Raw genomic sequence first — 20,915 nt, forward strand, 5'->3', positions numbered from 1 at the left:
GGAAGGGGGGGGTGGGGTAAGGGAGGGGGGGTGAGGGAAGGGAGGGGGGGTGAGGGAAGGAAGGGAGGGGGAGTGAGGGAAGGAAGGGAAGGGGGGTGAGGGAAGGGAAGGGAGGGTGAGGGAAGGGAGGGGCGGTGAAGGGAGGGAGGGGGCGAGGGAAGGGAGGGAGGGTGGTGAGTGAAGGGAGGGGGTTAGGGAAGGAAGGGAGGGGTTGAGGGGAGTGAGGGAGGGGGGTTGAGGGGAGTGAGGGAGGGCAATTGAGGGAAGGGAGGGGGCAGGGGGTGAGGGGAGGGAGGGGGCATGGGTTTGTGGGGGCTGGTGAGAGGAGGGAAGGGGGTGCAGGGGGTGATAGGGTCCCCCTTGTCCTCACATATCACTCCACCAGCCTCCGCATTCAAAGGATCATCCTCTGCCATTTCCGCCAACTCCTGCATGATGCCACCACCAAACACCGCTTCCCCCCCCGGCGGCATTCCACAGGGATCACTTAATTATTGATATTGTACATATCAACTGTCAACATTTGACTGCTGCTCAAAGGACGGGGAGAATGGCGGGGGAACAAAGTCAGGAACCACTCTTGGTTGACAGCTGCCTATTCTAAGGCTGTTTCATGCATGCTTATCTTTGGTGTTTCTGAGCTCATTTCTATTTCTATCCAAAGGAAAGAGAATCCTAGAGAATCTGAAAGCTATTGGGGAATTACACTTGGAATTATTCTTTTGTTATATTGTGGCATAACTATTGTTTGCTTTGGAAGACTGCGGAGTAATCAGAAAGAAATAGGCTGGATTAGGTTCTTGTAAGAAATGTGTAGGGTAGTTTGTGGCTTTGTCCAAGATTGCAGGGCAACCTAAGAGCCAGGAGTAGTCTGCTTTCAGCAATTTTCATAAAACTGTTGATCTAGTGGTCGTTGAGGTCCTGTCTGAAAGATCCCAGGAGACTATTTGAATGAAGAAAAGCAAGTATGATGGCCAATATTTGCCCCCTTAGCCATCATCACTTGATTATCTGACCATCTATTTTGTTGTTTGTGGAACCTTGCTGTATGCAAATTGGCTGCCACATTTCCTACATTACAACTTTGGCTACAACACAAAAGTACTTTATCTGTTGTGAAACTTTTTGGGGACATCCTGAAGTCTGGAAAGGTGCTCATGAACAAGCAGGAAACTATGAGAGTACACAGCCAATGTTTGAATTTCATGTGGGATATGTCACCTAACTCCAAAGCTTTGTGTCAGGGTGGATGGAAGAACTTACTAGAAAGTGCAAGTTATGTTCTTCAATATTTTATTTGCACTGTAAACAATGGGCATAATTTTAATCTGTGCAGTGAGTAGCGTCCTTGCCTCTGAGTCAGAAACTCTGGGTTCAAGCCCTGCTCCAGGCCTTTTGGCTAAGGAGCTTGAGTATCAACTTGTAAATGCTTCCAACATACACCAATAGCAGGTGATAAGAATGGGAGAGATTCCTGGAAGCCGTGTGATGGAAAGAAGTTGGAGCCTCGACCATCACATCCATAGCTCCAGGGTACAATATGCATGTAAAAGTATATGTCACCACAGCAACTCAGACTCTTTTGGCAGGGGGGGCGCGATTGGCTCAGTTGGCTGGATGGCAGGTGTAGATCAGTTGGTGCTAACAGCATGAGGTTCTGGCTGGGATGGATTCAGGTCCTGTCCCCTTGCCCTACCCATGGTGAAGGCTGTGGTGCTGTGGGTAGGACCTGCCTTCGAGCAGAGAACTCATAATTTTAACCTAATCTGGCTCTGGGGAAACTGATGGGATCCAATCCATCAGTTTCCTACTGGGAATGTTGGATTAAAATTGCTCACAAGCAATAGATAGCCAGTTGAGGCCATTAGGCCCCTCAGCTGCACAGACTGGAATTTTTCAGCCAGCAAGTGGGCCCCCTGCAATGGCCGAAACACAGCCAGAGAAAGGAGATGGCTGCCTGGCAGCAGACTAGGGGGTCCAGCGCTCTATTTAATTATTTAAGCATTCCCTCCCATGCCCCCACCCCAGCCGACTTACAAATGGCCACAGGCCACCATGTGGAGGTGGTCTAGCAGTTGTGGCCATTTGTATTCTCAAAGATTTTAAAATTACCTAGTGTTCCCTCACCTTGGGGTGCCCTTATCTCCTTTACCTGCATTGGCAGGTTGCAGTTTCTTAATGCTGGAGGGTCTCCTATTGGTCCTCCAGTGTTGAGAGCCTGCCACCATCCTTAACTGAATAGCGAGCGTGCTCTCTGGTCATTAATTGGCCAATCCAATCAAAATTGTGTTGGGCATGTCACACCCATGCCGTGATATGTTGGGATCTGGAAATGATCCTTACTTTGGTGTCCTGACCCCAAAGCAAAAATCCTGTCCATGGTGTGTATATTTGCACCAAGGATTTCCCCACCCCCCCTTAATGTGCAGCTGTGCAATAATAAAATAACAGTCGAATGGCATTTGGAGTGGGACTCTTCCTGGTGTTGCTCTCATGTAACTGCCAGTGGTTGGTCATGGACTATCAGTGGCAGACTTCTGAGAGAAGGGTACCTGCCTATTTTCTTAGTGAGGGACTGCAGGTGGTGCAGAGAGATTACAAAGGGTAAAGCTAGATTTTTTTTTGAACTAGAGGAAATGAATGTTTTATGCAGTGAATATCGGGATCAGAAACTACATCAGAGCAGTTAAAAAAAAAAATTATGTATGCAGTTTTATAAGCAATGAATATTTGATGCAAGTGCCAACCAGAATGGATTAAGTTGAAGGATTATACATTTGATCTGGTCACTTAGATTCAGTTTTGCAGAAATCCTTTGACTACACCTGTATATTTTTAGTCCACATTACAATTTCTATAATTGACAGGCTGTAGGCATTGGGTGTAAGATGCAATTTTCAACAAGCTGAAGCTTGATCAGCCTGTTGTCAGCACATTATCATAGAAGTCACTTAATGTTCATTGAACCAGAACACACCATATCAACAGTAATTTAATGTATGAGAAGTATTCTGAGTATTTTTATGTTCTGAATTTCTCAAGATTCCAAGGCCTGGATTAACATGAAGCCATGGAGTCTCTGGGAAGCTTTCAAAATGGTGGGTGGGACCCAGTTCTGGAAGTTCCACCCCCATATCCGACTGATCCTATTTTTGCCAGTGGGAGAACGAAGGTGGGATGTGACTCCCAATGTGGGATTCTTGAACTCAACAGGGCAATTTGAACTCAGTGCTTTACCACCCACGGAAACTTGTTGAACTTCTGTGTGAACTAAGCTCAACTAAAGTGGGAGTAGGGGTACTACAGTTGGCTTCACTGTTTTCTAGATTCTGGTTGGGAAAAGGTTCTTTGTATTCAGTAACTCCTATTGGAAGTGTAGATGTGTGGATGTCAGGTGAGCATGATTGGATTCTGTCATGATAATCCTTGCAGTTGACTAATCAATTGACACTCGTTAAAGCTCAGACATGATGGAACCTGTAAGAGTTAAGGGAGACTGCTCACCATAATTCTTATCCTAGCAAGAAGTCAATGCTTTCAGAAAGGGGGAAAGCGAAAAGAAATTGGCAACAAAAATAATGCAAGGCAAAATTTCCAAATTGAAGTGTTATTCTCATTTCTTAACAAGACATGCATTTATATAGTCCTTTTAATGTAGTAAAATATTAAATAAATTTCATACTGGCAACGAAATTGAATTGCCAATTTAGAGGCTTGGGAGGTGACCAGGGTCTGTCTGCGATCAAGTTGACTCCAAAATGGCATGTCTGGTAATGGTAGTTTGGAACGGAGTCAATCTTCCATGAGGCAGATTCAGTAATCTGATATCTGAGTTCGTCAGGCCTTCAGTATTTAAGGGCTTGTAAATGAATGACCAGTCAGCCTGGCTCATTGATAAGACTTGGAGGAGCAAACCTTGGAAGGACTGAGATTCTCATCACTTGGCTCCAGATGACTGCAAGACAATGCCATAATTAGTAGGTTTGTCTAGCTGGACAAGTGCTCTGTGCTGATGCATACCACACATTCCAGTACATGGGCAAAAAGCATTTGATTCATCATTTAAAAAGCAATCATGAACTCTATACTGCTCATTTAAATAGCACAGTTTTAGCTGGTTAAACTCCAACTTTTGCACACAGGGAGCATCTATTAACTATCGTGATTCAGATGCACATGGCAAGGGTTGCAGATTTAAAAGTTCAATATGGAATTCAAGCTAAGTGGTTTCTACCTAAAAAAATAAACTGGCTTGAGCGTTCTCTACATGGTGCAACCTGAAATATAGTAACTTGACAAAAGTTAAAGGAAGTAGACATTTACTGGTCATGACACTATTCACAAATTAGTAACAATTAGTCTGCTTAGAGTTAATTGCTAATGATGCAGTGCAGCCTTTGTTATTTCTAAATTGTGATAAATTCCAGAAATGTTTGAATTGTTACTGACATATTTTGAAAGGTTTAAAGAGAAATAACTTATTTATATAGTGTCTTTCACATCTTAAGGATGTCCAAAGTGAGTTGGTTTTGAAGGGTTGTTACATTTTTTTGTGTATAGCTCGATGCCACAAATAGTAAAACAGACAAAGCTTTGATAGTGCTGGTTGAGTGATAGAGGTTGGAGTCCAGGACATCGAGAGCTCCCTACTCTTTCAATAATTCCATGAGACCTTTTATGTTCACGTCAACCATCCAGGTGTGGCCCGGTTTACCATTTCATCAGAAAGACTGCAAAATCAGAGTGCTCCCTCTATTGCACTGAAATATCAGCCCAAAACATGTGCTGATGTTTTTGAAGAGGTCTGAAACTCAAAATCTTTTGACTCCTAGATGAATGTGCTACAGATGAGCTAAGTTGGAACTTGGTGTTTAATATATTATTTATATTTAATATTTGGTTTGCATTTTCTTTTTACAAACTGTTTTCTATCCTCACTTAAGTTGGCTGTCCTGTTGCTTGAATGAGATGGTAGTAATTTATTTAACTACTATAAATTGAAGCAAGTTATCTTTCTATTGCAGTGATGCCGTCAAAGAAATTTGTCCTTAAGGTAAGGCTACTTAAACTTTCCTTGAATGATATATATATATATGGAGTAAAGTGTTACAGCGCATGACTGAAGAAGCTCCTTGACACATAAAGGCTGAACTGTGCACTTAGATTATCTCCACTAGGCACTGACTGAGGCTGCCAGAGACTTCTTAAATTAAGCACAACATTTTCTGTCATAAAGTAGTTATTTTCTTCAATGTTCCCATGCAACATGAAAGTAATTCTCCTGTTCTTCTTGAAATTCCACTCCAACATGCATCACTGACTTCATAAGCAAAGGGTAGGGGAAGATATCTTTCCCACCTCATCCTAGCAAAAAAAACAGCTTTATATAATAGAAAATGCAGCATTTTAAAATGATTGCATTAAAAAAAATGATTGCAGTTGTTTTGGTGAACTTATTTCTGTGCTTAGTCCTGCTAAACAAAATAACTCATAACAGCATAAAGCTGATGAGCTGAGGCACAGATAGGCACGTGGCAGGATGATCTCATTGCTATAACGGAAACTTGGCTTAAAGAAGGGCAAAAATGGCAGCTCAACATCCCTGGATATAGAGTTTTCAGGCAGGATAGGGAGGGGGTTAAAAAAAGGTGGGGATGTAACATTATTGGTTAAAAGAAACAATTACAGCTGTGAGAAGATATGTTATACTAAATGAAGCACCAAAAGAGGCCCTACGGCTTGAGCTCAGTAATAAAAAAAGGGGCAGCCACATTGCTGGGAGTGTGCTATAGACCCCCTCCCCACCAAATAGTGGAAGGGAGTAAGAAGATCAAATATGTAGGCAAATTCCTGAATGCAAAAACAGTGCGGCAGTAATAGTTGGAGACTTCAACTACCTTATTGTCAACTGGGATACGAACTGTGTGAAGGGCACAGAGGACACAAAATTCTTGAACTGCATTGAAGAGAACTTCTTCAGCCAACATGTAACAAGCCCAACAAGAGGGGGCGCAATTCTAGATTTAGTTTCAGAAAATGAAGTTGGGCAAGTGGATGAAGTTGCAGTGGGTGACCATTTTGGAGATAGTGACCATAATACAGTTAGATTTAACATCATCATGGAAAAGGACAAAGATAGAACAGGAGGAAAAGTTCTAAATTGGGGCAAGGTGAACTGGTGAAAGTGGACTGGATACAGCTACTAGAAGGGAAAACAGTGTCAAATCAGTGGGAGGTATCCAAAAGCGAGATTCTATGGGACCAGTGTTGACATGCTCCCATAAAAGAAAATGGTGGTACTGCCAAATCTAGAGCCCCCTGGTTATTCAGGAATATATAGTGTAAGATAAAGTAGAAAAAGAGTTTATGACAGTCACAAAAATCTTAATACTGTAGAAAGCCTAGAGGAGTATAGAAAGTACAGGGGTGAAGTAAAAAAGGAAATTAGGAAAACAAAGAGGATACAAAAAAATATTGGCAGGTAAGATCAAAGAAAACCCAAAGATGTTTTACCAGTACATTAAGAGCAAGAGGATAACTAAGGAAAGGGTAGGGCCTATCAGATGTACATGGTAACTTGATGCTGAAGATGTGTCCAGGGTTCTCAATGAGTATTTTGTCTCCCTCTTCACTAAGGAGAGGGACGATGCAGACATTCTCATTAAAGAGGAAGAGTATGAAATATTAGATGCAATAAGCATAATGGGAGAAGTAGTACTGGAGGGACTGGCATCTTTTAGGGTGGATCACTAGGGCCAGCTGGATCGTATCCCAGGTTGTTAAAGGAAGCCAGGGAAGAAATAGCGGATAAAAACAAAAAACTACTGCGGATGCTGGAAATCCAAAACAAAAACAGAATTACCTGGAAAAACTCAGCAGGTCTGGCAGCATCGGCGGAGAAGAAAAGAGTTAAGGAGTTAAGAGTTTTTTCTTCTCCGCCGATGCTGCCAGACCTGCTGAGTTTTTCCAGGTAATTCTGTTTTTGTTAAGAAATAGCGGATGCTCTGAGAATCATTTTCCAATCCTCACTAGATACAGGTAAAGTGACAGAAGATGGGAGGTCTGCGAACGTTGTACCAATACTTAAAAAGGGTGCGAGGGATAGGCCAGAAAATTATAGGCCGGTCTGTCTGACTTCAGTTCTGGGCAAATTATTGGAATCAATTCTGAGAGACAGGATAAACTGTCACTTAGGCATGGATTGATCAGGGGTAGCCGGCATGGTTTTGTTGGGAGAAGATTGTGTCTTACTAGCTTAATTTTTTTGAGGAAGTAACAAGGAGAATTGATGAGGATAGTGCAGTGAATGTTGTCTACGTAAATTTTAGTAAGGAACTTGACAAGGTCCCACAAGGCAGACTGGTCAGGAAAGTGAGATCCCATGGGATACAGGGGAAGATGGTGAGTTAGATTCAAAATTGGCTCAGTGACAGGAAACAGAGTACTAGTCAATGGATGTTTTTGTGAGTGGAAAGCGGTTTCCAGTACCGTTCCACAGGGCTCATTGTTGGGGCCCTTGATGTTTTTTGTATGTATTAGTGATTTGGACATAAATGTGGGAGGCATGATCGGGAAATTTGCAGATGATGCAAGATTTGGCCACGTAGTTGATAGTGACGAGGACAGCTGATGCCTCCAGAATTATATTAATGGTTTGGTTGAGTGGGCGGAAAAGTGGCAAATGGAATTCAATCCAGAGAAGTGTGAGGTAATGCATTAAGGAGGGCAAATGAAGCAAGGGAATACTCAGTAAATGGGAAGATATTAAGAGGGGTAGAGGAAGTGAGAGACTTTGGAGTACATGCCCACAGGTCCCTGAAGGTGGCAGGACAGGTGGATAAGGTGGGAAAGAAAGCATTTGGAATGCTTTTCTTTATTGGATGAGGTATTGAATACAAAAGCAGGGATGTAATGCTGGAGCTGTATAAACGCTGGTTAGGCCACAGCTGGAATTTTGTGTACAGTTGTGGTCACAACATTACAGGAAGGGCATAATTGCTGGGCAGAGAGTACAGGGGAGATTTACAAGAATGTTGCCAGGGCTTGAAAATTGTAGCTGTAGGAAAGATTCGATAGCCTAGAGTTGTTTTCCTTAGAACAGAGGAGGCTGAGGGGTGACCTAATTAAGGTGTACAAAATTATGGGGGCCTAGATAGGGTAAACAGGAGAGACCTATTTCCCTTAGCTGAGGGGTCAATTGCCATGGGGCGTGGTGATTGATAGAAGGATTAGAGGGGACATGAGGAGAAACATCTTCACCCAGAGGGTGGTGGGTATCTGGAATTCACTTCCTGAACTGGCGGTTGAGGTGGAAACGCTCAACTTATTTGAAAGGCACCTGGATCTGCACCTGAAGTGCTGTATCCTGCAAGGCTATGGACCATGTGCTAGAAAGTGGGATTAAAAATGAGCGGCGTAGACACAATGGGCTGAATGGCCTCTTTTTGCACCATCGCTTTTCTATGGTTCTATCCTGGAATACAGTTCCATGGGTTCTAATAACTGTCTAGCAAGTCAATCAACTGGCAATTGTTCATGTTTAAGACCAAACAATGAAATTGCCAACTATTCTGCAATTATGAGCAGGAGCATCACTTCTAATGCTGTAGTGAGATTTTGTTTAGCTGCTGAGAATTACATAGAATGTATAGCACAGAAACAAATCATTCAGCTTATACAGGCCGTGCCAGCATTTGTGCTCCATTTGAGCTTCCTCCATTTGAGCTTATTCCCTTCTCCCTCATGAGATTATCTAGCTTCTCCTTAAATGTTTCTATACTGTTTGTCTTAACCGACAGCTCCCGGGGGGGGGGTGGAATTTCCGTCCCAAGGATCCTAAATCTCATGGGACACCTAACGATGGCCAGTTAAGTGCCTGACTCACCCCGCGTCTACTTCCCTTGTCCTTCTAGGTGGTAGAAATTATGTGTTTGGAAGGTGCTGTCAAAGGAACCTTGGTGAGTTGCTGCAGTGCATCTTGTAGATGGTACACAGTGCTGCTGCTGTACGTCGGTGCTGGAGAGCATGAATGTTTAAGGTGGTGGATGGGGTTCCAATAAAGCGAGCTGCTTTGTATTGTATGTTATGGAGCTTCTTGAGTGTTGTTGGAGCTGCACTTACCCAGGCAAGTGGGGAATATTCCATCACACTCCTGACTTGTGCCTTGTAGATGGTGGACAGGCTTTGGGGAGTCAGGAGGTGAGTTACTCGCCACAGAATTCCCAGCCTCTGACCTGCTCTTGTAGCCATAGTATTTATATGGCTGGTCCAGTTCAGTTTCTGGTTAATGGTAAACCCCAGGAGGTTGATTCTGGCGGATTCAGTGATGGTAATGCCATTGAGTGTCAACAGATTACCACAGACCCAGAGAAAGTGAAGGCAATAAAGGAATTCTCGCCACCTAGAAATATAACAGAGCTACAAAGGTTTATGGACATGGTCAACCAACTAGGTAAATCCCTGCCTCACTTAGCCCAGATAAATGAACCCCTCAGATGTCTTTTTGACAGGACCAAGTGTGGTGCTGGAGTGAGCATCAGCAGCAGTCATTTGAACAAATCAAAATGATGCTAACACCCTCAGAGGTCCTAGCCCACTACGAACTTGAACTTCCCACGCTTGTGGCAGCTGAATCATCTGCAGCGGGACCTGGAGCAGTGCTATTACAGGTCCAAAGTGATAGCAAAAGAAGTTCTATTTACTTTGCCAGGTTATTCAATGAGATTGAACAGCACTATGCTGTTATCGAAAAAGAAGCCCTCACAGCGACTTGGGCATGTGAGAAATTCTCTGATTATGTACTGGGCCTGCAGCTTAAGGTTGAGACCAATCATAAGCCATTAGTAACTTTGTTGAACACAAAAGAAATCACAAAGATGCCACCCAGGATTTAGCGATTCTGACTTAGTCTCACACGATGCGACGCTACTATGGGGTATGTATAGGGTAAATATCAGACAACGACCGATACACTGCACTGTCCAGGATGCCTGCCACTTACCCAACAAAGGAAGATAAAATCTTCATAATCGAAGTTGAAGCCTTCACAGCTTTGACTGCCTGATACTTGCTGGCAACAGACCAGAAGTTGTGTGATATTCATGCAGTCCGAAGGCAAGATAAAGAGTGCATCCAAATTCGTACCTACTGCCTGGACAGATGGCCACAGTACATTCCAAACAACCCTATCTTGAGGCAATATTTCAAACAGCGTCATAGAAGACCCTCTAGTATGCGATGCAAGAGTGATGATACCACAAGCTCTCTGCATGGAAGACCTCCAAAAGATCCACCAAAGATATCTTGGTGTAGCCAAGTGTCAAGCCAGGGCACAGCCCTGAATGGGAGCCAGGAATTTCACACTCTATTGAAGAGATGGTCTCCAACTGCGTCACCTGTGCCCTTTACAGAAAGGAACAGAGAGAGCTACTTCTGCTCTCCTCCTTCCCATCAAGGCCTTGGGAGTGCCTTGACATGGATTTCTTCAACTGTAAAGGGAACATATTTCTTCTGGTAGTAGTAAACTATTATCCCTGCTGGATAGAGGTGCAAAAGCTACATGGCCTCACATACGAATTAGGAGCAGGAATAGGCCATTCGGCCCCTCGAACCTACTCTGCCATTCAATAAGATCATGGCTAATCTGATTGTAACCTCAACCCCGCATTCCTGCCTACCACCGATAACCTTTCAACCCTGTTAATCAAAAATCTATTTAGCTCTGCCTTAAAAATATTCAAAGACTCTGCTTGCACCGCCTTTTGAGGAAGAGTTGCAAAGACTCATGATCCTCTGATAGAAAAATATTTCTCTTCATCTCTTTCTTAAATGAGCAACCCCTTATTTTTAAACAGTGACTTCTAGTTTCCCCCACAAGAGGAAACATCCTCTCCACATCCACCCTGTCAAGACCTCTCAGGATTTTGAAGATTTCAATTAAGTCGCTGCTTACTCTTCTGAACTCCAGTGGATACAAGCCTATCTTGTCCAACCTTTCCTCATAAGACAACTTGCCCATTCCTGGTATTAGTCTAGTTAACCTTCTCTGAACTGCTAATGCATTTACATCTTTCTTTAAATAAGGAGACCAGTACAATACACACTGCTCCAGATGTGGTCTCACCAGTGCCCTGTACAACTGAAGCATAACCTCCCTACTTTTGTAAGCAATTCCTCTCACAATAAATGCTAACATTTATTAGCTTTCCTAATTACTTCCTGTACCTGCATACTAGCTTTTTGTGATTTATGCACTAGGATACCCGGATCCCTCTGAACCCTAGAGACCTGCAATCTCTCACCATTTAGATAATATGCTTTTTTTTATTCTTCCTGTCAAAATGGGCAATTTCACATTTGCCCATATTGTATTCCATTTGCCAGATCTTTGCCCACTCACTTAACATATCTATGTCCCTTTGTAGCCTCCTTATGTCCTCTTCACAATTTACTTTCCTACCTATCTTTGTGTTGTCAGCAAATTTAGCAACAATTTCTTCGGCCCCATCATCCAAGTCATTTATATAAATTGTAAAAAGTTGAGACCCCAGCACTGATCCCTGTGGCACACCACTCATCACATCCTGTCAACCAGAAAAAGACTCATTTATGCCAACTATTTGCTTCCTGTTAGCTAGGCAATCTTCTATCCATGCCAATATGTTACCCCTGTACCATGAGCTTTTATTTTTCGCAATAACCGTTGATGTGGCACTTTATCAAATGCCTTCTGGAAATCTAAGCACCGTACATCCACCAGTTCCCCTGTATCCACAGCACATGTGACTCCTTGAAAGAACTCCAACAAATTGGTTAAACATAATTTCCCTTTCACAAAACCATGTTGATTCTGCCTGATTGCCTTGAATTTCTCTAAGTACCCTGCTATAATATCTTTAATAGCTTCTAACATTTTCCTTAAGACAGATGTTAAGCTAACTGGCCTGTAGTTTCCTGTTTTCTGTCTCCCTTTTTGAATAAAGGAGTTACATTTGCTATTTTCCAATGTAATGGAACCTTCCCAGAATCTAGGGAATTTTGGAAGATTGAAACCAACGCATCAACTATTTCCCTAGCCACTCCTTTCAAGACCTTGGGGTGAAGTCCATCCGGGCCTGGGGATTTGTCAGCAGCAGCCCCGACAATTTGCTCAATAGCACTTCCCTGGTGATTGTAATTTTCCAGAGTTCCTCCCTCCCTTCCATTTCCTGATTTACAGCTATTTTCAGGATGTTACTTGTGTCCTCTGTAGTGAAGACTGAAGCAAAATACCTGTTTAATTCATCCGCTATCTCCCTACTTTACATTATCAATTCACCAGGTGCACTTTCTACAGGACCAACGCGCACTTTGTTATTATTTTCTTATTTAAATATCTATAGAAACTCTTATGCTCCATCTTTATATTACGAGCTAGTTTTCTCTCACCTCTCTCTCCTCTGAAGCTGTTATTAACTTCTTGAAGAAAATATTCTCTACACAGGAATTCCAGACACTTTTATCTCTAATAATGGACCACAATTTGCCAACGAGTGCTTCCAATCCTTCGCAGCATCGTATGGATTTGGCCATGCCACAAGCTCCCCAAAATACCCTCAGTCTAACGGAGTGAGGAGTATGCACTACAAAAGCCCTACTGAAGAAGAATGACGACTTTGAGCTCATTTTGCTTAGTTAACACATCACACCATTACATAATGGGTTTGTCCTATGCGAGCCTCTGATGGGCTGCAGTCTAAAGACCCAACTTCCTTTACTACCCTCACCTTGCTACCAAATGTCACAGTGGAAGACTATGATCAAGCTAGGAAGAAGCCTACTGAGCAAATCAAGCTTGTACGTTTAATCAGTGGCATAGGGCTCAAGACCTTCCGATTCTTGCAATGGGAGAGGAGGTATTGATCAGAGACCAGAACCGTGCTGGTACAGTAATTTAAGAAGTTACAGCAACCAAGATTGTATCTGGTCAAAACGCAGTCAGGAATCATTTGAAGGAACAGATTTGTGCTAATTTCAATGGACAGGAAACCATTAACAGCATGGGCAGAGTACCTTGAACCTGAAGAAAATGTCATACCTACAGAACCACAAATGAGGGAAACCAGAAGTCTCAGCCTCCACAAACTGATCTCAGAGCATCAGAGTTCCCATCTACCTCAGAAGGAGCTCTGCATTTGTTCAAGATGACTGATGAAATAACCACAGACACTTTCCCCTTAAGAGAAGAGACTTTGGGGTGAGGTGTAGGAGAATGTGTGTCTAATAATATGTTGATAAAGAGTTGGTGGGAGGATAATGTAGAGTAAAGGGTTAACTCTAATGATAGCCACTGAGCATGTACGTAAGGAGCTGTGTCATAATGAGGCCACTCACTGAGGGAAGATGAGTGTGAAGCATCTCGAGAGTAACTTCAGCTAGGTCTTGGGTCTTATTTAATCTTTTTAAATAGTTGTCATGTAAATAAATGTTATTGAACAAAAGACCTCTTCTAGAGTAGGAGCCAATGAATCCTGAGATAACCCATAAAAACAGAATTACTGGAATGAAAATTCACCTCATATTAATAATGGAGGGAGGTGATGGCGTAGTGGTATTGTCGCTGGACTAGTAGTCCAGAGACCCAGGATAACGCTCCGGGGACCCGGGTTCGAATTGTGCCATGGCAGATCGCGATATTTGAATTCAATAAAAAAAAATCTGGAATTAAAATTCTAATGATGACCATGAAACCCATCTGTCCTTTAGGGAAGGAAATCTGTCGCCCTTAACCTGGTCAGGCCTACATGTGACTCCAGATCCACAGCAATGTGGTTGACTCTTAAATGCCCCCTGAAATGGCCTAGCAAGCCACTCAGTTGTAATAAACCGCTACAAAGGTACAAAAAAGGAATGGAACTGGACGGACCACCTGGCATCAACCTAGGCACCGGAAAGGACAACTGCAATCACAGCCCTGTCGAACCGGCAAAGTTCCCCTTACTAACATTTGGGGCCTAGTGCCAAAATTGGGAGGAGCTGCCTCACAGACTAGTCAAGCAACAGCCTGACATAGTCATCCCCACAGAATCATACCTTACAGATAATGTCCCAGATTCCATCATCACCGTCCCTGGGTATGTCTTGTCCCATTGGCAGGACAGACCAGAACCAGCAGAGTTGGCAGCACAGTGGTATACAGTCAGGAGGGAGTTGCCCTGGGAGTCCTCAACTTTGACTCTGGACTCCATGAAATCTCATGGCATCAGGTCAAGGAAACCTCCTGCTGATTTCCACGTACCGCCCTCCCTCAGCTGATGAATCAATGCTCCTCCATGTTGAACATCACTTAGAGAAAGCACTGAGGGTGGCAAGGGCGCAGATTGTACTCTGGGTGGGGGTCTATGATGCCCATCACCAAGAGTAGCTCGGTACCAGCTACTGACCTAGCTGGCTGAGTCATAAGTGACATACTAGTGTTCTGGAGTTAAACAAAGGTAACTACATAGGCATGAGGGCCTATGGACTGGGCAGGAAGACTACAAATAAGGACAGTTGATGAACAGTGGCAGATATTTAAGGAGATATTCAATTCCTCCCAAGAAAGACGGTAAGAGGAGCATCCATGGCTAAGCAAGGAAGTTAAAGATAACAAAGGCAAAAACTAAGGCATACCAAATTGCAAAGGTCAGTGGCAGGCTAGAAGATTGGGAAACTTTTAAAGATCAACAAAGGGTTACTAAAAATAATAAAAAAGAGCAAAGATAAATTATGAAAGAAAGCTAGCGCAAAATGTAAAAACTGATAGCAAAAGCTTCTACAAGTATATAAAAGGAAAGAGAATAGCTAATGTGAATGTCGGTCCCTTGGAGGATGAGACTGGGGAGTTAGTAGTGGGGAATGCAGAAATGGCAGAGATGCTTAATCAATATTTTGCCTCAGTTTTCACAGTGGAGGACACTAGTACCACCCCAATAGTAACAGGTAGAGCAGAGGGGAAAGAGAAGGAGGAACTTAGAACATCATCACTAGAGAAAAAGTACTGAGCAAACTATTGGGATTATAGGGTGACAAGTCCCCAGGACCTGATGGCCTACATCCCAGGGTCTTAAAGGAAGTGACAGCGGATATAGTGGATGCATTGGTAATAATATTCCAAAATTCCCTGGATTCTAGAAAGGTTCCAGTGGATTGGAAAAATGCTAATATAACGCCCTTATTCAAAAAGGGGGGGAGGCAGAAAGTAGGAAACTATAGACCAGTTAGTTTAACGTCTGTCGTTGGGAAATTGTTGGAAACCATTATTAAGGAAGTAGTAATGGGGCATTTGGAAAGTCAAAATGCAATCCATCAGAGTCAGCATGGTTTTATGAAGAGTAAATCCTGTTTGACTAATTTACTAGAGTTCTTTGAAGATGTGACATGCAAAGTGGATAATGGGAATCCTGTAGATGTAGTATATCTGGACATCCAGAAGGTCTTTGATAAGGTGCCGCACAAAAAATTAATACACAAAATAAGATCACACGGAATTAGGGGTAATATATTAGCTTGGATAGAGGACTGGCTAACCAATAGAAAGCAGAGAATCGGGATAAATGGGTCTTTTTCTGGATGGCAGGCTATAACTAGTGGGGTGCCACGGTTCGGTCCTTGGGCCCCAACTATTTACAATCTATATTAATGACTTGGATTCAGGGATAGAAGGTACTATAGTTAAATTTGCAGATGACACCAAAATAAGTTGCAATGAAGAAATAAGAAATTCACAAATGGATATGGACAGGTTAGGTGAATGGACCAAAATTTGGCAGATGGAGTTTAACGTGGATAAGTGTGAGGTTATCCATTTTGGTCGGAAGATTAAAAAGGTGACTTATTATTTAAATGGAGAGAAACTTCATAATGCTTCAGTGCAGAGGGATCTGGGTGTCCTCGTGCATGAATCGCTGAAAGCTAGTATGCAGGTGATAAGGAAGGCAAATGGAATTTTGGCATTTATTGCTAAAGGAATAGAGTATAAAAATAGGGAAGTGTTGTTGCGACTGTACAAGGTATTGGTGAGACCACATCTGTAGTACTGTGCACAGTTTTGTTCCCCTTACTTGAGGAAGGATATAGTTGCATTGGAGGCGATTCAGAGGAGGTTCACTAGATTGATTCTAGAGATGCGGGGCTTGTCTTATGAGGAGAGATTGAGCAGTTTAGGCCTATACTCGCTAGAGTTTAGAAGGATGAGAGGAGATCTAATTGAGGTATATAAGATGCTAAAGGGAATAGACAAAGTAGACGTGGAACAGATGTTTCCCCTTGTGGGACATTCTAGAACGAGAGGCCATAATTTTAGGCTAAGGGGTGGTAGATTTAAATCAGAGATGTGGAGGAATTACTTTTCTCAAAGGGTCGTGAACCTGTGGAATTCACTACCTCAGAGTGCAGTGGATGCCGGGACGCTGAATAAATTTAAGGAGGAGATAGACAGACTTTTAATTAGTAACGGGTTGAAAGATTATGGGGAGAGGGCGGGAAATTGGAGTTGAGGCCGAAATGAGACCAGCCATGACTGTATTGAATGGTGGGGCTGGCTTGAGGGGCTGAATTGCCTATTCTTGCTCCTAGTTCTTATGTTCTTATAACTGGGAGACTGGGTCTGCGGCAGGTGGTGAGGAACCAACAAGAAGGAAAAACATACTCGACCTCATCCTCACCAACCTGCCTGCTGCAGATGCATCTGTCCATGACAGTATCGGTCAGAGTGACCACTGCACAGTCATTGTGGAGACGAAGTCCCACCTTCACATTGAGGATACCCTCCATCGCGTTGTGTGGCATTACCACCATGCTAAATGGGATAGATTTTGAACAGAGCTAGCAACTCAAGACTGGGCATTTACGAGGTGCTGTGTGCCATCAGCAGCAGCAGAATTGTACTCGAACACAATCTGTAACCTCATGGCCTGGCATATCCCCCACTCTACCATTACTATCAAGCCAAGGAATCAACCCTGGTTCAATGAAGAGTGCAGGAGGGTGTGTCAGGAGCATCACCAGGCATACCTAAAAATGAGTGTCAACCTGGTGAAGCTATAACACAGGGCTACTTGTGTTCCAAACAGCATAAGCGGCGAGTGATAGACAGAGCTAAGTGATCCCACAATCAACGAATCAGATCTAAGCTCTACAGTCCTGCCATACCTAGTCGTGAATGGTGGTGGACAATTAAACAACTCAGTGGAGAAGGAGGCTCCACAAATACCCCCATCCTCAATGATGAGGAGTCCAGCACAGCAGTGCAAAAGATAGGGCTGAAGCATTCGCAACAGTCTTCAGTCAGAAGTGCCCGAGTGGATGATCCATCTTGGCCGCCTCTGGTGGTCCCCAGCATCACAGATGCTAGTATTCAGCCAATTCAATTCACTCCACGTGATATCAAGAAACGGCTGAAGGCACTGGATACTGCAAAGGCGATGGGCCCTGACAATATTCTGGCAATAGCACTGAAGACTCGTGCACCAGAACTTGCCGCGCCCCGAGCCAAGCTGTTTCATTGCAGCTACAACACTGGCATCTACCCAGCTATGTGGAAAATTGCCCAGGTATGTCCTGTACACAAAAAGCAGGACAAATCCAACCCGGCCAATTACCGCTCCATCAGTCTACTCTCGATCATAGGTAAAGTAGTGGAAGGGGTCATCAAGTGACACTTGCTTAACAATAATCTGCTCACTGACACCCAGTTTGGGTTCCACCAGGGCCACTCAGCTCCTGACCTCATTACAGCCTTGGTTCAAATGGACAAAAGAGCTGAGCTGCCAAGGTGAGATGAGAGTGACTGCCCTTGACATCAAAGCAGCATTTCTACGGAGTGTGGCATCAAGGAGCCCTAGCAAAACTGGAGTCAATGGGAATCAGGGGGAAAACTCTGCTGTTTGGATTCATACCTAGCACAAAGGAAGATGGTTGTGGTTGTTGGAGGTCAGTCATCTCAGCTCCAGGACATCACTGCAGGAGTTCCTCAGAGTAGTGTCCTGGGCCCAACCATCTTCAGCTGCTTCATCAATGACCTTCTTTCCATCATAAGATCAGAAGTTGGGATGTTTGCTGATGATTGTGCACACTGATGATTGATGCTGAACATTGCACATTCGCGACTCCTCATACTGAAGCAGTCCATGTCCAAAAGCAGCAAGACCTGGACAATGTCCAGGCTTGGGCTGAAAAGTGGCAAGTAACATTCACACCATGCAAGTGTCAGGCAATGACCATCTCAAGAAGAGAGAATCCAACCATCGCCCCTTGATGCTCAATAGCATTATCATCACTGAATCCCCCACTATCAACATCCTGGGGGTTACCATTGACCAGAACTGGACTAGCCATATGAATACTGTGGCTACAAGAGCAGGTCAGAGGCTAGGAATCGTGTGACGAGCAACTCACCTCCTGACTCCCCAAAGCCTGTCCACCATCTACAAGGCACAAGTCAGGAGTGTGATGGAATACTCCCCACTTGTCTGGATGCGTGCAGCTCCCACAACACTCAAGAAGCTCAACACCATCTAGGACAAAGCAGCCCGCTTGATTGGCACCATATCCACAAACATTCACTCCCTCCACCACCGACGCACAGTAGCAGCAGTGTGTACCATATACAAATTCACCAAGGCTCCTTCAACAGCACCTTCCAAACCCATGACCACTACCACCTAGAAGGACAAGGGCAGCAGATAGACCAGCACCACCATCCAGAGGTTCCCCTCCAAGTAACTCACCATCCCAACTTGGAAATATATCACCGTTCCTTCACTGTCGCTGGGTCAAATTACTGGACAGCACTGTGGGTGTACCTGCACCACATGGACTGCAGCAGTTCAAGAAGGCAGCTCACCACCACTTTCTCAAGGGCAACTGGGATGGGCAATAAATGCTGGCCCAGCCAGCGAAGTCCACATCCCGTGAATGAATAAAAAAAGACTGAGTGTAATACTTGTAAAGCTTGCAAGAAATTAATCGTTCCCAGTGTTGCCAGTTATCCAACTGCAGACATCTGCAGACAAAGCCTCCAATGAGAAGTGGTGAATCAGGTACATATTCACAAAAATAGTTAAGTCTACATTATGCAGCAAGTAACTGAAACAGTACCTACTTTATGCAGAGCCGGAGTTGATCCATACAGTCGGACTTCACTATAACAAAACTCAGCACCAGCATAAAAGATCTTTACACTAGTGTTCACTATCGTAAAGTTTGACAGTTTTGCTGGATTAGAAAAATGAAGAAACAACATTTACTTAGTTTTTTAAAATTGTAACACTTAGATTGCCTCAAGTTATTTGCGTTTTTCTCAATACACACTGTTTCTATCTTATTAACCAATCCAAAGAGGCCTTCAGTTCCATATAATGACTGTGAAGTTTTGCAGTTGTGCGATTGAAAAATACCTGGTGTTGCCATTGAGATTGTTTAAAAACAGGAGTTTATTGTAGGCAGGATTTTTTTTAATAAAGAACTCATACCCTGTTTATTCATCATATCAGATTGTTATTGCAAGATACTGAAATCAATAAAAACTAAAGATTCTATATGTTTTCAAGGGGTTGCAATTCAAGCTACTGATTTCCGCTTATCCGTGGAATATTGTTGATAAACCCAATCTATCAATCAATCTACTGTTGCTTGCTCTGAATCTTGAGTAAAGGTCCAATATATGCAGAGCCAGTTATTTTCACTTGATACAGATACATCTTCCAGTGTTTGATAAATCTTTTCTTCATAGCGAATCTCAGCTGACATGTTTGTCACGAAAACATAGCCTGGTTGTCTACACAAAGTTCAGGCACGACAACCCATTAGTCTACCTTCATCAGTTTATAGCATAACATACCAGGATTACCACTTCTGTTTGCTGTCAAATGATCCTGTTGCTAGAAAGTGTATATGGATATTCATAGGGATGGAATTAGACTCAGTTATGATGTCCCAAAACTGACTAACCCACTCATCTGTCTTGGCTCACAAATCAGAATTGGTCATTTGGCCAAGGTACTGGAAGGCAGCCATGTACCCTAAACATTAGTCATTACTTTCAGAAGAGTAAAGGGGTTTTGGGGAGAAACACTTCCTACATCAGCCCTTTCCTTTTAAAATCAATATTTTGTCGAGTGAGTTTTTGAAATGTACTTTCATTCTTTGCTGAGATCAAATCATGGATTCTTGTCACTAATCGGGATTCTCTCTAACAACGAATATTAATTGAGATTGTAGATGCTGTAGCCCAGAAGAGGGAGCACTTGAGCCACATTTATTTACAATGTTCTGCAGGCAAAATTCCTCATGCAAAAATATGTAATGGAATTTTAATTTTATAATTTGACATTTGTATTGCAGTTCTAACTCTCAATATGATATCTTGTTTTTATTTCTTGAGAACTAAATACATGCAAGATTTTGTTCAACTAGAATCACTAATAATCTTTCACCCAATGTATTTAAATTTGAATAGATAAAACTAGAGGTGTATGTACCAGCAGTCCAAGAATAATGTCCATTGACAGCAATTCTACACAACAGATATTCCAAATTATGTTTAACTGCTGTCCACTTAGGTCAGTCATCAAGCTGACCAAGATCTGGGATAACTAGCAGGTGTATTTTATCAACAATTGTATTCCATTTTGTTATAAATTTGTACACAAAATCCACAGCAAAACTAAACACATTTTTCTTTGAATTTTGCATTGGAATAGGAAATTAACAAACTCCATTGTATTCAATAATTCAAGCAATATTGCTTATTTAATATTCCTGATCAGATCTGTGATGATAGAAGTTTCCACTTAGGTCAATTCAAAGTAGCTTGTCAACATAATCAACTTTTGTCCCATTCTCAGAGGTTTTCCACTTCTGGTTGGTCAGTTATTGCTGTCAGTTATTGTTTATTT

At 42.9% G+C, this 20,915-nt stretch overlaps 1 protein-coding gene across 5 annotated transcripts in view; it reads left to right on the forward strand.

Annotated features, from left to right (window-relative positions):
- Nucleotides 1-20,915, forward strand: part of slx4ip (SLX4 interacting protein) — a 109,794-nt gene that overhangs the window by 568 nt on the left and 88,311 nt on the right. For 2 of the 5 annotated variants that reach the window (XM_078556446.1, XM_078556448.1), the window contains exons 2-3: nucleotides 5,025-5,053; nucleotides 8,913-8,957. In XM_078556446.1, coding sequence (XP_078412572.1) covers nucleotides 5,025-5,053; nucleotides 8,913-8,957 — 74 coding nt within the window. Of the gene's footprint in view, nucleotides 1-3,076; nucleotides 3,173-5,024; nucleotides 5,054-8,912; nucleotides 8,958-20,915 lie in introns of those variants that run through there. The other 3 variants (XM_078556449.1, XM_078556450.1, XM_078556447.1) reach the window with 3 other exon arrangements.

The sequence above is a fragment of the Cetorhinus maximus genome, chromosome 14 (genome assembly GCF_964194155.1).
Source record: "Cetorhinus maximus chromosome 14, sCetMax3.hap1.1, whole genome shotgun sequence".
Classification (NCBI taxonomy): domain Eukaryota; kingdom Metazoa; phylum Chordata; class Chondrichthyes; order Lamniformes; family Cetorhinidae; genus Cetorhinus; species Cetorhinus maximus.